Here is an 18,219-nt window from a genome sequence, read left to right as displayed (position 1 = left end):
TCGGGCCAATACGGTATACTAAGATTGCACATTAGAGGCTGTGACAGTTCCCATGTGCCTGCCCTTGCGCTTGCACAACTTCAATTGGCAGTGATTTTTAACTTGACTCCAACCTGAGTTTACATATAATGTATTAAATTACATTTGTCTTCTGATGTTGCCTTTTGTTAGCTGAATAGATCACGTCAGCCTAATAAACCATGTAATAATTGTCTGCAACATTAAAAGTGCAAGCTTGATATTGTCAATGGTTTTTTTGGTTGCCATTTTCCTGACTGTGGTATTTGCTGCTCCTCATACTGAGAAACAATCTTGCCAAACAGTTTGTCCCTGATGCACCTCAGAACATCCAGCCGTTCCAGTCATAGCACAGCAAAATGTTCTGTTGAATTCCGACCACTTCCTAGCGCTGGGCACTCACTGAGCCAAGAAGCACATGCTTCTCTGAAAGATCCGTGCTGCCGTCCACACCACACGGATTCCAACGCTTTATTTTCTGCCTGTTATGTTTGCAGTGACGAATGGACGGCCTTGGCAAACGTTCATGTAGCATGGAAAAGGAAGCCCTAAAGATTATCAACAAAGGGGAAGATGAGGAGATGGTATGACTCTTTTTAAATTCATGTCACTGTCAGAATCGTGCATTTCTACTTATGGCCCACACACACCCTTCCTCTTCCTACCCTTTAGGAGCTGCAGGGCTACCGCTTTTGCCCTTGGCGGCTGGCGCTGGTGGGTCTTGGGGTGCTGTGTACAGGGGGCTTCCTCCTGCTGCTGCTTTACTGGATGCCACAGTGGTGTGCCAAATTCACCTGCAGACGTACCACAGCCCGTGATGCGGAAGTGGTATTGCTGCGCTCTACGGTAGGTTGCATTTAGAGCTGTAGTTGTGAAATAATCCATGCTAATATCGTCTGGTTTCAGCTTCTCAGTTATGAGTAAATTAAATATCTTTACATTATTTACTGGCTTTTTGAAAATGTAAAGATGGTTTGGTTAAATGTTTTTTTTTTTTGTCACGCTTTAAACATTTGATATTGATTGTGGCATGTCTCGTACAGTGTCAGTATTTAACAGACATTTATAAAATATTTTTCTTGTACATTTAAAAATGAAATGACACTCTCACTGCTTCTCCTGATCCCATTTCCGTTTCTGACTATATAGATTGTGAAATGTATCACGTTTTATAAACTTGTGAGTGAAAACAACTGGTGTGTTGTATTTGGAACAAAGTAATTACATAGAGAATGAATCCTACAGTCACACCAGGAGAAACGTGTAATCTACCACAAGTCTGAGTGTGCAGATATGCAGTTATATGTGCCTACATGTGTATCTACATTGTGTACTCAGTGTATGTCTCAAGCTCGTGTGCATGCGTTTTCATTCCGCTTTGACCATTTTTGTGAATACAAGTGTCCGGTTATGTTGAGTGAATTGCTGAATTAATGCTGGGCTTGTATAATACTACATGTGGACTCCAACTCTGTGTTGGGAGACGAAGTCCAACGAGTGTGTACAAAGGGAGTGATTGTGTGGTTTTATGTCCTGTATTTGTTTGCCGTCTGTCTGACCAGGATGAGTTCCGCACATGGTTCCTGGCCAGAGTGCAAATTCTGCTGGCCCCAGGGAGAAATCCCTTCCACGACCTGGAAACCCAGACCTCCTCCCTTGCCTCCTCTATGGCCGACGGATGTATCCACCGCCCTTCCGGTGACGGTTCCACTCAGGAGTTCATTCAAAGATTTGCTGACTACCAGCCCGTACAAGTAAGGCCCATTGCTTCAGTTGACTGTGTTTGTGAAATATGGCTTGCCTTCTCTATTTCAAACTAAGGGGCACGCATCCATTCGCCTTGCTCTCCTCCCAGTAACTACATGTACTACAGTACAGCAGAAAGGAGATCATGCCAACGATGTAGCATGAGGACAAAAATAATGTTGCTGCCATGTCTCAAGTAAAAATCGAGGTTAACCTGCTTTTCTGTTCTATTTCCCTCAGATTCGGTATTTTTGCTTTCATAGCGCAACGTATTACTGGAACGACGAGTTGCAGAATTTTGAAGTGTTAACGTAAGCATTCTTTCATTATCTGTACAAATTTGGTGAAATGATTTCATGCTAGTCTGCTCTTTCTGTTAAGTGTAAATGAATCCTTTCATCCTTATTTATAATGAGGTGTAAATAACTAACCAAAATCAACTATTTGTTTTTACGGCCTCAGAAAATCTTCGTACATTTTGACACTGATTTGTTGTTTTCTCCCTTGACTTGTTTTACTCGCAGTGGTGTGGAGGATCTGCAGGTCCGCTGCTCCACACTGCACTCGGAGCACAGCAAAGGCCTGACCGGGGACCAGCAAGGGTACAGGTAATAATCTTTTTATTCGTACATAGGTGTCTGTGTCTGTGTGAACACTTGTCTCCAAATATTTTTGCTTGACATTTCATCAGGAAACTGTTCTTTGGAGTGAATGAAATATCAGTGGAAGTGCCTTCTATTTTCAAGCTGCTTATCAAAGAGGTGAGTGTCTGAAATGACTCAATTTAAACTCGAAAAGCACTCAGAGAGCGCATGCCTCTGCCAAACAGCTCATTCCCCTCCTAATTGGGAATGGACCACCAAGCATGAAAAGTAAAAGTGAATCGGAGTTGATGTGAATTTGTAACGGAGTTTTGAATCCGTAAATTGGGTTTTCAATGTTAAAATGTATTTTTTTTTTCTGACCTTCTGGATCCGATCCAGATGACCTTCGGTGGTGAGATAGAGCCCCTCCCCCCCCCCCCCCCCCCTAAACATTGGTCAATAATCAACCAAGATTTTGAAGCTCCATTGACCGCAATGTTCTCAAATTTAAAAGTGATCCATAATCCAGGATCTCTTCTGGGTCATCACCAACATTTGATCAGCTGTTCCTGGTAACATTCCCAACATCTCCTGACAATTTCATCAAGATCCGTCCGAATGCTTTTGGGTCACCAGACGATAGATATGTTAGTAATGTTGAATAATCTGGTTTCCATTGGGACAGGCTGTTTTGGACATTGAATGACTGATCACCTTCTCTATGGCATATAAAACACATCTAAAACATTATACTCAAGTGGACGGGAAGTCATAGATCAATGCTTTTGTCGTACCAGTTTTGAGGGGTATTGTTGGGCATGAGTTATCTTTAGTTGCTGCACCTTCATACACACTCTTCCCCTCTCCTGCAGGTTCTCAACCCCTTTTACATCTTCCAGCTCTTTAGTGTGATCCTGTGGACTGTCGATGAGTATTACTACTATGCTATGGCCATTGTTGTCATGTCCGTCATATCCATAGCTACCTCTCTGTACACAGTTAAAAAGGTGAGCTGCATAAATGTTGTCTCAGGTTCAGTCATTTTAGCGGATTCAACAATTTCTTGTTTCACAACTTGACTGTAATGTTAACTGTACATTGTGGTAAAGTTGGTTGTTATATCACAGCTCAGTCGGGTTTCCTCACAAAAACAAATGTCAATTTGCTGTGTGAAACTGTACGACATGGTCTCATGTCAATCCAGGCTTTCCAGCTTGGCAGAAAGACTCAATTGATGACCGCTACTTCACAAAGTCAAACAGATCAGACACAATCTTGAGCTTTTACAGGTGATCATGGTTCTTTCTGAATATTTGTAATCTGCATTCTCTTTCCCGTTTCTGCAGCAATACGTCATGCTTCGTGACATGGTGTCAGCTCACAGTATTGTCCGTGTGTCTGTATGCCGAGCCAACAATGGTTTGTCAGCTTTTTATTTTTGGTCTTTACATTCGTTTATATTCTATTATGGCTTCTTGAGTTATTTTAATAGTATAACTTTGCCTGTTAAAGTTAGAACCAATGACAAATATTTGTTGGCAGATTACACGTAAACACATTTCAGTTTGTGCCTTTACCTGTTGTGCTGGCTTCTGCTTGTGCGTCAGCCTTTTTCCTGCTGCCTAGAGTGACATGACGAATGAGAGCTGCACTGAATAGGACTCTCAAAATATCTCCTTTCTCATGCCTTATCCCCATCAACCATTCACAATCAATTACTGTCAGCTCATTCCCCATCTTTCTCCACACTTATGGATCTTTATACTGTATTTTTTAGCTCCCTTTCCACCTGTCTATCTCACTTCTCGATCTCACCCATGTTTTCGGCAGACATCGAAGAGATTCTGTCTACTGATCTGGTGCCTGGTGATCTGTTAGTCATCCCCAGCAGTGGGACCATCATGCCATGCGATGCCGTGCTGGTCAGCGGTACCTGCATCGTCAACGAGAGCATGCTCACAGGTGAGATCTGTTAATGTTAACAACCAACCACAGGTGTTGCAACGTGTTCCTACTTTAAATCTCTCCGTATAAAATCAGGTGAGAGTGTTCCAGTGACGAAGACCGACCTCCCCAACCCAGTATCAGGGGAGAGGTCGGAGGCGACTGATGATGTCTACAGCACAAACGAGCACAAAAGACACACACTCTTCTGTGGCACCAACATCATCCAGACCCGCTACTACACAGATGAACTGGTTAAGGCTGTGGTGGTCTGCACAGGTAGGAGTGTCTGTCGGGGGGGCGAATGTGTTAAGAAGTGTTAGTATTGGAATGCTGATGCTAAGAGACTTTACCTCAAATTCTCATAAAATGTTCCCCTCAGGTTTCAGCACAGCCAAAGGGAAGCTGGTTCGTTCCATCCTCTACCCAAAACCCACCGACTTCAAGCTGTACCGCGATGCCTACTTCTTTCTGTTGTGTTTGGTGGGGGTGGCAGGAATTGGCTTCATCTACTCCATCGCCCACAGTGTCATGAACAAGGTAATGTAGCATTGTTGTACCTGTAGCATTTTTCTGTTTACATGGTCACTGTGGCTGAAACTTCAAATAACATGGCGGACATCTTTACCTACAGTGTGTAGAATGGTTCCATAATAAATGCACAATGAGGCTACCAAGGTCTGATGATACGTTGGCAAATAATTGCTCATCATTGCACCTAATGTTTTTTAGTTTTTTCTATTGTCATCTTATATGCCTAATATTGACAAACTGGTGCTTAAGCCCTTGTTGTAACTGTGTTCCAGATGCGATGCGTGCTGTAAAATCATATTTGCTCAATCATTTTAGCCTTTTTCTGTAACTCTTTTGTAGGATTGGCATTCAACCAAGAGGTTTGCTTTGAATTTTTGTTCACACAAGCAATCAGAGGAGAAACCCAGACGTTTTGGATTTGCTTTGTCACATACGACTCTAATGTGAATTTTAGCAGCCCTTTTCAGAAGGGAAATATTCTGGTTGATCTGTAGCCACATAACTTGAGATGTGTTAATCGAAGACAAAGACAAAAGTCCAAACTGTCCTGAAAATTCCTTTTTTGGTTGCCTCAGGTGCCAGCTAAGACCATCATCATTGAATCCCTGGACATCATCACCATCACGGTGCCACCGGCGTTGCCAGCCGCCTTGACAGCTGGAATAGTGTATGCCCAGCGACGCCTCAAACGTCTTGGAATTTTCTGCATCAGCCCACAGAGAATCAATATCTGTGGACAAATAAATCTGGTCTGTTTTGATAAGGTGTGTTTTTGATGTTGAATTAAGTGATAAAATTGCAGTTTAAGAGGACCTCGGAGAAATGTTGCCTTGAGGAAGAAATCCTGGCTCTTTTTGATTGGATTAAATCAGTTTAATTTAAGGTCTGTTTGCCTTTCTTCATAGACTGGTACTCTGACAGAGGATGGATTAGACCTATGGGGAGTCCAGAGGGTTGAGAATAGCAGGTAAGCTGGTGTGTTCCGAATTTACTAAACAAATGCATTTCACCTGCATCCCGAACACAGTTTAGAAATCTGAGAAACCTGTTTTTTGATTTTCCTTACACGTCTCGCATCTTGTTTTTTCTCCAGTTTTCACCTGTCGGAGGAAAATCCTTACAAGGAAAATTTAGTCAAGTCCCAGTTTGTGGCTTGTATGGCCACATGCCACTCTCTGACCAAAATAGAGGGCCAGCTCTCTGGTGACCCGCTGGACCTCAAGATGTTTGAGGCTACTGGCTGGGTGAGTATCGATTAAAAGCATGCATTTGTGAGATTAATCATGGCTCTCTTTTTAGATAAATAAGGAAAAATGCCCAAGAGGAATCCAACATTAGAAAGAAGGATTCCAACCTAATTACAATGTGTATATTCTGTTTTCATACTGAAAACGCCTGTGCTCCTTTTCTCTAAATGATCTGTCCAGATCATGGAGGAGGCCACGGAAGAAGAAACGGCTCTTCACAACCATATCATGCCTACTGTGTTTCGACCCCCAAAGCACCTGTTGCCCCCGGAGCCAGCTGTGTCGCCAGAGCAAGACATGGTATGAATCCAGTGGCTCATCAGGATGTATCTATTAATTAAAATAGTAGGACTGTGCTCTTTGATATTATATTATCTTTATCTTTTGCTTAATAAATTGCTTATTTGTATTAATTGTAATTAAGGCTAGCACACTAGCGCTTCGATGTTAAACTTGATATACTCTGCCACCATAGTGTAACGTTATCAACATTATTATGACTTGGAACCATTTTCTTTTGTTTCTTTCTCATTCTAGGAACTGTATGAGCTCTCAGTAAGTAGATTGTTTACTGTGTGAAAATATTCTCATCAAAGCATTTTCCTTCTTAGCAGTTCAGATGTAAAGTTTGAGCACAAGTTGTGGCTGTTTACTAGTGTTTAATTACGTTTTAATATTAAAGTATTATATCATGATATTTGCAATTAGTCCTTTATGAACATTATCCGTGAGAAACGTGTATATATATATATATATATATATATATATATATATATATATATAATTTTTTTAATTGTCCTTGACATCAATGACCAAGACTGACTGTTTGCTTTTATTATTTCTTTTACTTGGATGTGCATGTGCAGTCGGCCTATGAGATAGGTATTGTGCGGCAGTTTCCGTTTTCCTCTGCGCTCCAGAGGATGACAGTCGTGGCTCGCCTGTTGGGGGAGAAACGCATGGATGCCTACATGAAGGGTGCACCAGAAATGGTGGCTGGTCTGTGCAAGGAGGAGACTGGTGAGATGTCTAGGTGGCCTTAAATAGCACAGAGAATGGCTGAAGACCAGGAGCTCTTTTAATATTCGTTATTATCTTCTGTTTTAGTGCCAGAAAACTTTGCAGAGGTTTTGGAGAGCTACACCAAGCAGGGTTTCAGGGTCATTGCGTTGGCTCATCGTCGACTTGAATCTAAACTGACCTGGCACAAGGTCCAAAATGTAAACAGGTTAGTGTTAATTTGATCTTACCTTTAAACCTGTGGGGGGCACGAGCACTCTGTTTAAAATTTACGAACACAAATGTTAGATGTCCTTTGACTCGAGGACGAATTGATTCGCTTTGTGCTCAGGGTTGTTGTGACTTTGTGTTGAGTCAGAATCTGCTTTATTGGCCAGCAGCCAGGTTGTGTAGACATTCAGCTTCATGTGATTGTCAAATGTCATGTGATGAAACTGGAACATGCCCCTTTACTTTGTCTTACACCTGTGTGGTGGTTTTTCTAGTTTAGTATTCAACTTGATACAGCTGACATTCGACTGTTGAAAGTAATAGTCTGAACATTCAAGTGCAAATGTGTTTTTTCTTGACGATCCAGGGTTCACATAGAGGCCAACATGGATTTCCTGGGTCTGATCATCATGCAGAACAAGTTAAAGACGGAAACCGCCGGGGTGCTGCACGACCTCCACGGAGCACAAATCCGCACTGTCATGGTTACTGGTGAGACCATGCGCACATGTGCGTTTCCAGTATTAGTTTATATTCTCAGATGCATTCCTGGACAACTAGCGTTGTTGTTGAATGTGTATCTGTTACAGCTGTCAATAGAGGGAAGAACAGAAGCAAATAAAAGATTTGTTGGAGACATCTATCTGTGTCTCATCTAGACATTCCTGGTATCAGGGATATGATCTCTCCTTTCCATTATTTGAGTGGATTTAGATTTTAGCTTGCCCCACTATGTGGTCTTCACTGTTCGCAAGATCATTCGCAAGAAATGACCACGTGATTCTTGCTATTTTTAGTCGTGTTGACGATCATAAAACACAGATGCAGAAATTTGTGCTGAATTTATATTGCAGGAGACAATATGCTGACGGCAATCTCTGTGGCCCGGGACTGTGGAATGATTCCTTCTGAAGACACAATAATCATCGCCGATGCCATCTCTCCCAATAACGGACAAGCTGCCAAGATCATGTGGAGATATGCTGACGAACCAAGCAAGACGCCTCACCTGGAGATAGCACAAGTTCGTCAATAAAAAACAAAACATAGATAAACCAGAGGTTTACTGTTGTTTTAGGTCAGTTGGCTGCTCTTATACTCTCCTGAAGCACAGATTGAGTGGGAGTGAACACCATTTCCTGTTTTTGATCAATCTAAGAGATGAGCAAAATGGACAATCTCTCGATTTGATGTATGAATGCTGTATTGTCTATTAAAACACTTTAAAGGGCATTTCTGAAGTGCTTGTTATACTAGTAATTCATGGAAACTATTTAATCACTTGAGGAATAAGATATCTTATAATATTTTGTGTCATATGTTCATTGCTGTACAGGAAGTGAACATCAGCCTGGAGGATGTTTGTCACGATGAGAAAAAATCACAACCGCTGTACCACTTCGCTATGAACGGAAAATCATTTTCCATCATCGAAGAGCATTTCCCTGACATGCTGCAAAAGGTACAGTATTTAAGTATTTATCTCTGAATGAGAGCAGACATCACTCCAACCTGGAGCAGGAATCTGAAAGTTGGTCTCGATGTTCTTCTCAAGAATCCTAATAATGGTTCCAATAATGGTGTGTTCTTCCCTGCAGCTCGTGCTGCGTGGTACGGTGTTTGCAAGAATGGCCCCGGATCAGAAGACCCAGCTCATCGAGGCGCTTCAGGGCGTAGAGTCAGTGTTTAAATCGAACACGTGATTTAGCCATGAAAAATTACTTTCACAAGTTGGGCATTCCAGATAATAAACCACAGTAAAATCATTAAGTTAGAACTGTAAAACAAAAAACTTGTATTTGATTGAGTCAGTCGTAATAATGATTTGTTTGCAGCTACTTTGTGGCGATGTGTGGGGATGGAGCCAATGACTGTGGGGTATGTACAGCCGCCTGAAAAGTCAGCAACGGGCTTCAATGACTGTTCATTAAATGTTGTCTCGATGCTTTATGTTTCCTGCTTTATTCGGCCAGGCTCTGAAGAGGGCTCATGGTGGCATCAGTCTGTCAGAGCTTGAGGCCTCAGTGGCCTCTCCCTTCACCTCCAGGACCCCCAACATCTCCTGTGTCCCCAACCTCATCAGGTCTACCTTTCCCTCATTTTATTTGCCACAATTAATGAGCAAATTATGAGAATAATAAATGAAGTGTACAGAGGATATTGAAATTATTTGTACAGAACATTTTGCATATTTTATTATCCTGTATGATTAACCTGTCAAAAGTAAGAATTCTGTTTTTATGTTGATCTTAAATGCTTGATAATACAAGTGAAAATAATCTTAACTTAACTTACTAACATGCTAGTAATTTTCTCATAATCTTCCAAGTTTAGATCGACTCGATAGTCGTCGTGCTTTTAGCACAATATCGCAGCAAAAACATCGGCTCTCCTGCTGCTGTCAGTAAAAATACTATTTATAACCTGTAACTTTTGCCCACATTCACAGAGTATTGTTGGTTCAACTAGTCAGTTCCTTGGACACAACTTTTGTTAGTCTGAATATTCAGCTTTGAAATGGAATACAATTTTCATGAATTTCACCCTGAAAATGCTTTTTGTTTTGAAGCTGTATTCTTATATCCGTGCAACAAAGTGCTATTTGCAGGTTTAGTGGTGGCAGGGAGATAAAACGACTGTTTTCCTTAACAGGGAGGGCCGTGCTGCTCTCATCACCTCCTTCTGCGTGTTTAAGTACATGGCCCTCTACAGTATCATCCAGTACATCAGTGTCACTCTCCTCTACTCTGTACGTAATACTGCTCCTGCAGCCAGTAGTAGCTGAGGAATCCAGTGAATTCTCCCGAGTCTCTGAGCTGTGCCGTTTGTTGCTTCTGCTTTTCAGATCCTCAGTAACCTTGGAGACTTCCAGTTCCTCTTCATTGATCTTGCCATCATCCTCATTGTTGTCTTTACCAGTAAGTATATGAAAAATTAACAAGTTCTATATCTCAATCTTATTTTTCATCACTTGCATCTTTATTTCATCCTTTTCCCCTCATCGTCTATGCCCTCGTCATCCCCCCCCCTTGCTCTTCCTCAGTGAGTCTGAACCCAGCAGGGAAAGAATTGGTTTCGCGGCGCCCTCCATCAGGTCTGATCTCAGGCCAACTGCTGGGCTCTGTGCTGACCCAGATCCTCATCTGCTTTGGCTTCCAGATCATTACATTCTTTTTGGTCCAGCAGCAGCCCTGGTACACAGTCTGGACACCACTTACAGAGTGAGTGACGACAATCACCCCCTGTACGGCCCACAGAACGGAATGGAATGGAATTTCCTTGGGATTAATAAAGTATATGCTGCATCGATCATCAATACAAGTGGTCCTCGCTTTAACGACGGCGTTCTGAAGACCCCGCCGTTGAACGTTACCTCATTATCCAACAACTTGGCAGTCATTTTTACTTTTATATTTGACACACACTTTCATATATCAGGAATCCCGAGTTGTCGTTAAACAAGTACGTCGTTAAGTGAGGACCCACCTGTACTCGACCGCAACCAGACAAAAGATGTAATAGGTTAGGGTTCGTTGTTTTAAAGATGATGCTTCAAGAATACTGCAAATGCTGATCGATTGTTCTTAATTCCAACTCTTTTCTCGCCTAGTGTGTGTAACAAGTCATCACACAATTTATCTGTACACAACCAGACGGATCTTGATGACCACAACATCCGAAACTTTGAGAACACCAGCCTCTTCTTCGTCTCCTGCTTTCAGTACCTCATTGTCGCCATCGTTTTCTCAAAGGGCAAACCTTTCAGGCAACCTACCTACAAGAACTGTATGGACCTTTTTAGAAACACTTCTAAATCTTGGGGATTATGTACCTAAACTGGTTTGTGTGTGGTTAAGCTTTTTGTTTCCTCTCCCCAGGGCCTTTTGTGTTGTCTCTTGCAGGTCTATATTTTCTCATGCTCTTTATCCTGTTTTACGATACACACATCTCCCCGGAGGTAAGACCATAATATACATCAGCTTGCTTTTTGCTATACTCCATAAATATTTCAATACGAAATACAGTATGAAGGTCCAGTTATTAATTTCACATTTACAGCTCAGGTTTGTTTTGTTTCCAGATTGTGTGTGTCCCGTTTGAATGGAGGTTACAACTTCTTTTCATCATCTTAGTTAATGCAACAGTGTCTGTTTTGATGGAGGTAAGACACACACTTGACCACGTTTTGTAAGTAGATGTTTTCCCCTCATTTTCAGTGGTTTTTTTCATGCATTGTTGTCATCTTTGTCTCATTTAGCTGATCAGTCTTACTTTTGAAAATAAGGGTTAGTGTCAGACATGCACCGCTTATCAGAAACTCGCAATGATTTGTTTTCCTACATTACCAGTGCCAATTGGACAAAAACAACAACAACATAATTAGCACATAATAAATTCTGCAGTTTCTGGTATTTGGAGACAATAGAATCCATGCACTTCCTTCTTACTAACATTTCCAAGTATGATTTTGATCTCACATACCTTAATACACAGCTAAATGGAAGAAAATCTAGAGCTTTGACAGAATCTGGCTGTGGGGAATAAAAAATTGACGCGGCTATGTGAAATCAAATTAGCCTCTCTGTAATCCTTTACCTTGCCCACTGCGCTATTTCTTAGACATTCATCCTTGACATCGTCTTGTGGAAGCTTGTGTTCAGCCGAGACAAACAGGGCAACTCTGGCCTCGCTCCTGCTGCCCCCAGACCAAAGGTTGGGAATATCTGAAACCTATTTCTTAAGCCCGTTCATTTTCCTCTTGTGTAGTATTCTCTCTCTGTTCCTACCTCCTCTTACAGACCACACCTTTTATGTGAGTGAGACATGCATGAGATGTCGGCCGCATTTTAACCTGTCTAATCCCCGTAACCATTGCACTTTTCTCCAAACTACAGAATTAGTATGCAAAACTCCTGCCGCGTCTATCTCTTAAGCCCTTTTTACACGCAGATCGTGGAATATTGTCACAATGAAGACCCTTCATAGCCAGCTTTTTAATTTTTTTGTTGAATAAGGCCGCCACATAGTGTGATTATGGATACAGAAATACCTCGACATACGAGTGTTCCGAGGCACTACCAAACCTGCAAGCAAAATGTAGCTTTGAGACGCGAGCATAAATTTGAGACACAAGCAACTTCCAGATGCTGGCGCTAAATGGCCGAGCGCATGCATGACACTTTAAACATCACAGTTTTTTTAATTGACTTGTTTCTTTTTGTGGCTGTGCCCATTCAGGTGGGAATTGATCGGCAGTCATTCAAGTGTCTGTCCTGGTTGTGCTGCCCAGGTAAGATGGCGCCCAAGGCTCGCTACATGCATTTGGCCCAGGAGCTGAGTGTGGACCCTGACTGGCCTCCAAAGCCAACTACCACCACTGAAGCCAAGCCCCACCCAGAAAGTGGCTCCTCCTGTCAGTTTCTGGACATATCCTAGCACCCCTCCTCGTAGAATTAGATTACCCCTCTAACACTCAACTGATGCGTATGACACATGTTCAATTGACATTCAAACAAAATCATCACAGGACAGCCGTCCGTCAGCGGTCAGAGACATTTACTACCAAAGGTTTTCATTTTCTCAATACCTTTGCTCTCCTTGGCTCGCCCGCTCAAGCGCTCTCAGGTCTCTTGCTTTTCTTATGTCGGTTAAAATTTGGCAAACTGAATGTAATTCCCGTTCTCTCCTGCAATGTCTGATCACTGAAGTGGAGCAGCCCTTGTGTAACCACTTTGACCGAAAAGTTAATATGATTTGCTTGATAACGAAATGTGCTAAAAGAATATAGAGGAACAGGCTTTAAGAAAGATGTCAGGTAAGATATTCTGTGGTTTCAGTGTGTGTGCTGTGGAGGGATGGATAGTCTCACCAGTAGGTGGCTGTACTCACCACTGCTTTGCTTTATTTGTCTCATGTGTTCTGGTGGGTGGTATTCAAAGGTCTGATTGCTCCGATGTAGTGCTTTTATGTGTTTTTAATAAGGTAGCATTAACTACCTGGCGAGCACTCATTTCAGAACATAAAAAACCAAAAAGGAAACACTTTAAAGCTTGTGGTGGCCCCCCAGGGACGAATGTCACGACTTTCTCGAGACCAATACTCCGAGTCTTTAAAGCAAGTTGTTGGAAGAGATAAATGATGGCAGAAGATTTGGAACAATTGAAGTAGGACAGTCAACTGGAGACCCCGAATACAGTGCAGAGCGATTAAACCCACAAAACCATTCTGTGGTAAATGTCCTCGGAGTTTATTAATTATTTGGAAAAAGTGAATGCCTAACAGAGAACAGTAGGGCATACAGGCGACCTTGCAGCAACCACTGTCTGCGACCTTGGCAAGATCATTGTCGTGAATGTCAGAGATTAATTGAAGAAATTTAATAAAGATGTGCATGAAAAAAGTAAATTCTCAGATCAGCTCTTTTGCCACGTGGATAAATCTCAACAACGGACTGATGTATTCTAATCAAATCTGATTAAGTCATGGTCCTGATTTTTCTTTTCATGACGCAAAGATGTCGCAAACTCTTCAATTCCCAACAGTAGATTTCAAAGGATTATGCTAATGTAATTCTTATCAGCTTCAGCTTACTTTCATATAGTTGCTCAGTACTACATGATGCCAAGTTCTGGTATCGTACATTAACAAAACTGATAATGAACATTAATCTTGTCCAGTAAAGACACACCCATCGTCCCTCTAGTGGGAAATATCATAACAGTAATCTTGTCGGTGCTTTTCATCAATCCAGATATTATCGTTTACTGTGCTTTACACCATCGTGGGCTGCCAGTGTGCTTCTTAACCCTCAAACTCAAGTTTTGGTATCAATGAGCGTCGTCTTATCGGCAGCTGGCAACTTCAGCGAGACGAAGCATTCCCAAATGGCATGAAGCCAGTTCCCTTTCACCTGAAGACTTAATACTAGAAACATTACTACAATATAGAATTAAGAGATATTTACATTAGCATTCTTTGTATTTTGAGGGTGGGAAAAATCACAGGATAATTGCACGTATCTGGCTGTTATCATGGACAGTTATTTATGTGCATGAGTACCATGTAAATCAAAACATTTATGTAAAGTCCCCAGAAGGTTAGGATGATGTCTTTTTGTGGGTTAACTGGTAACGGGACAGAATAGAGGTGAGAGATAATAATGGCTCTAATAGACATTCATGTGCCTAATATCTAAATTACTGTTGGAGTTTTCACCAGTGTTGATGTTGGCATAAAAACAACATTGCCCACACAGGCTTTGGACTCCATGTATTTAGTGGTATTTTACATTATGTACAATTTGTTGAGGCTTTTAGTTTTTCTCAAGACATCTAATGAGGCTGAAATAGAATGTTCTTTGAGGAAGAAATTTAATTGAAGGATATGCTAATGTGGGCAGCACAGTGGCACAGTGGGTTGCGCTGTTGCCTCCCTCAGGGTTGGATTCCACCGGGGGGCCTTTCTGTGAGGAGTTTGGATCTTCTCCCCGTGTCTGCGTGGGTTCTCTCCAGGCTCTCTCCAGGCTTCCTCCCACCTCCGAAAACATGCAGCTTAGGCAGATTGGTCACTCCAAATTGTCCGTAGGTGTTGGCGTGAGCATGAATGTTTTTCTCTCTTTTGTGTGGCCCTGTGTTGAGCTGGTGTCTCATCCGGCGTGTACCCCGTAGCCAGCTGGGATAGGCTCCAGCTAGAACACAGGACCTGTAACTTCGGATAAGCGAATCAATACGATGGATGAATGCGATGCTAGTGTTGAGCAGATTTCCAAAGACATCTGCATTAGGCTTCTAAAAAACAATGGGAGAAAAAGGTTTTATTTTTATGCCTCAAGAAATACGATCTGCTTAGCAGATGATGGATGATAATATAGGTTTGATTAAATCTGTATATGTGAGATGTACATAAACGTTAGTTCGAGAAATGTACTTTTTTTTTTGATTATCAAAGGGCTGATGTCTTTCTACTATTTTGGTACTGTCTACTTTTGAAATGAGTTGTTATTGGATTTATTTGTACTTAAACTTTATTCTGAAGTTGCATTGGTTGGAATCTTCCTAATTGGGGAATAAAATGTGGGCATTTTTTTCACACTATGAATGGGTTATTGTGAAATATAAGGGCAGTTAGATCTAGATTTGTACTCTTGGGTGAATGCAGCACATCTACTGTAGCATTTAAAATGAACGTAAGCTTCTGGGTTTAAAAATACTTTGCATGTTAGACTGCTCTGCATTTATTTCACTCGTTCCACTTTTATGTGGACACAAGAAGGGAATTGACTATCGTTTACAGTAGTTGGCTCTTACAAGATTCAGAGTTTAAGAAAAATCTGACAATCTTGATATGTTCCTGTCTCATAACTCCAGATAAATGTTTGCTTTGTCTTTGATGCATCTATGTAGAAGATAGTGGACAGGAGAAAATATGCATCGCTTCTCAGTATCAGCGCTGTTGTAGATGACATGTTGCTGCTAGATCTTCATTCAGTGTCAGCTTTGTCTCAATTGTGTACCTTGATACAGGAAAAAGTCATCGATGTAACAACATGCCAAGTGATTCTGCAGCTGCTTTGGTTCTGCACTCCCGTTTTTGCCTTTTATTCAGAAACATTTTATTTTATGCTTTTTATGCTCAATGCTATGCTGTCATACAGGTGCAATACCTCCTGACTATTGACAGTTAGCATCGGCCTGTTAATCATAAGGTATTTTCGACAAACCATCTAACGGCATTTAGACTGAGGCAGCCGCTGAGTATATGAAACCTTGTGTGGCTGTCTCCTCAGGAAAATGTGTATTTGTCATGAAAATGAATAAAAGTTGGAGCTGAATGAAAATATACTGTTAGAAAAACTTGTTTCAGCTGTTTCAGATTTGCTTTTTTGTTTTGTCATCTATGGCATTTCTGTAAGAGGCTCATCTGGGGTATATCTGTTTTTCTTTACAATTTCTGTACTTTCTAATATATTTTGTATAAATGTTTACCTTTTTCCTGAGGCTTGCTTTTTAGATTTATCAAAATAAATTATTTTGAATAAATGTTCTCAAATCTGTGAGTAATTTATTTTAATTCATAGCTCATGCAAAATCTTTGGGAATACATTAGGAGCAGACAAAATATATATTTTCATTTATTTATTGAAATAAAGAAACCTGAAGCAAGCTCAGTTGACACCCCATTTTAGTTAAGCTCTGATTTACTGAGAACTTACACAGAATTACATTAGAATATGGTTTAAAGGGTTTCACTGTTTCCTGAAAACTTCAAATTGAAGAAATATGCAGCAGCTGAAATAACATTTGACGGATAATAAAAGGTGCAAAGTAATCCAGAAAAAAAATATTGAAGCCTCATAGAACTTATAACCAAAGTGAATCTAAAATAAGGCAATGTGACAAATGATTGTAAAAAAATATATAATGTAGAAATAAAATTCACTACATGTGCAAATCTAAGATGAGTTAATGATAATTGGATATATGTATGGACATCAATTATTTGGATGGTTTCCATCACAGTTCCAAAAGCCAGTGTCAGTGACTGCATCTTTGTGCAGATGGCGTGGGTAAACTGCACACCTATGATTTATTGATGGAAGGTACGTACATAAAGAGGTTGGAACAACCTTTTTCAGGGTTGTCCCTGATTATTCCGGCAAGGCATTGAGGTCACATTCTGTGCTTTAAAACTTCAGAGTAAATAAATCAGGTATGACTGCAGCCATCAAAGTCTCAATCAAATACAACGATTGACACTTCAGGCTGTTGAGAACCTGAAGCCAAGCATCGTCCATGAATGGGAAAGAATTCCGCTTCAACAAATATTGTCCTCTCCTTGTGTTGTTAAATGATAAAGTGATGGAACAAAATACGACATAACATCTTTCTACAGGTTTCAGTTGAATTTAGACTTTAAGGACTTGTAAACCAATAATTTCTATTTTATTTACATTTTAATTCATGTTCTAAATTATTTTGGATCTGGAGATTTTATTTTTTTATTTTATGAAATAAAAAAACAGCTTCAGTCTTCCATTCACTAAAAGTTTACATTGTTATTATTGTTGAAGGTTGTTTTGTGTTAGTTAATATAGATAATAGATACTATAATTTGCAATATACTAAATATTAAACATGCATATAAAGTAGTAGGACAGTCAGATCATCTATCATTACACCCAATCTGGATGTTCCCGAATGAGGAACCCTGGACGACGAGGGAAGTGCTGCTATGGAGATGTACAGGTGCAAGATAGAGGGTCATCTCTCTGCAAATAATCCACGGCTGTTATGGCAGAGGAATACAGCACGTTTGCAACTCCAAGGGGTGTACCACAACATCATCCACTTATAACTCAACTCAATTAAAACAAAATAACTCATAATGATTTCAGAAGGAACAACACAGCCCACCGCCCTCGCCATATTAATGAGGATTGTGTGGCGAGGGTGTCTTCCGTTAAATTCCTGGGTGCGCAGATCTCTGCAAAGCTCTCATGGTCTATTCACATCCCATCTGTCACCAGAAAGGGCCAGCAAAGGCTTTCCATCCAGAGGATGCTCGTTCAATGATAGGTGTTTTCACTTACTGTATCGCTGCAGGGTACTGCAACAGCACGGCAGCAGACAGGAGGGCTCTTCAGAGGATCATCAATACGGCCCAAAAGGTCACCGGGTGCCCCCTGCCCTCCCCGGAAAGTATCCCCAGATCCCGTCCATCTTGAAGGACACTTGTCACCCAGCCCGCCACCTGTTCAATCTTCTACCTTCAGGGCGGCGTACTTACAGTACAGATCTATGAAAGCCCACATCAACATGAGGACCAACGGCTTCTTTCCCTGGGCTATTCGAACACTTTAATAAACAATAATGCACTCCTCCTCATGTGCAATAACAATTATTTATTACTTTCACCAC

At 41.1% G+C, this 18,219-nt stretch overlaps 1 protein-coding gene across 1 annotated transcript; it reads left to right on the top strand.

The window, feature by feature from the left end:
- Positions 1-521: 521 nt before the first annotated feature.
- LOC137912703 (polyamine-transporting ATPase 13A3-like) lies at positions 522-13,700 on the top strand. The gene is made up of 32 exons (XM_068756837.1): positions 522-602; positions 691-864; positions 1,581-1,772; positions 2,005-2,075; positions 2,289-2,372; positions 2,456-2,525; positions 3,221-3,355; positions 3,695-3,767; positions 4,179-4,310; positions 4,389-4,571; positions 4,675-4,832; positions 5,402-5,590; positions 5,732-5,793; positions 5,920-6,070; positions 6,254-6,373; positions 6,611-6,628; positions 6,940-7,093; positions 7,181-7,301; positions 7,671-7,795; positions 8,158-8,327; positions 8,640-8,765; positions 8,902-8,981; positions 9,139-9,181; positions 9,277-9,386; positions 9,956-10,052; positions 10,149-10,221; positions 10,347-10,524; positions 10,914-11,089; positions 11,182-11,261; positions 11,385-11,465; positions 11,924-12,016; positions 12,542-13,700. The coding sequence occupies exons 1-32, from the start codon at positions 522-524 to the stop codon at positions 12,737-12,739; spliced, it is 3,798 nt and encodes a 1,265-aa protein (XP_068612938.1). The 3' UTR covers positions 12,740-13,700.
- The last annotated feature ends 4,519 nt before the right edge of the window (positions 13,701-18,219 follow it).

Source organism: Brachionichthys hirsutus, unplaced genomic scaffold (assembly GCF_040956055.1).
Source record: "Brachionichthys hirsutus isolate HB-005 unplaced genomic scaffold, CSIRO-AGI_Bhir_v1 contig_468, whole genome shotgun sequence".
Taxonomy (NCBI): Eukaryota; Metazoa; Chordata; class Actinopteri; order Lophiiformes; family Brachionichthyidae; genus Brachionichthys; species Brachionichthys hirsutus.
This window is presented reverse-complemented; position numbering and strand designations above follow the sequence as displayed.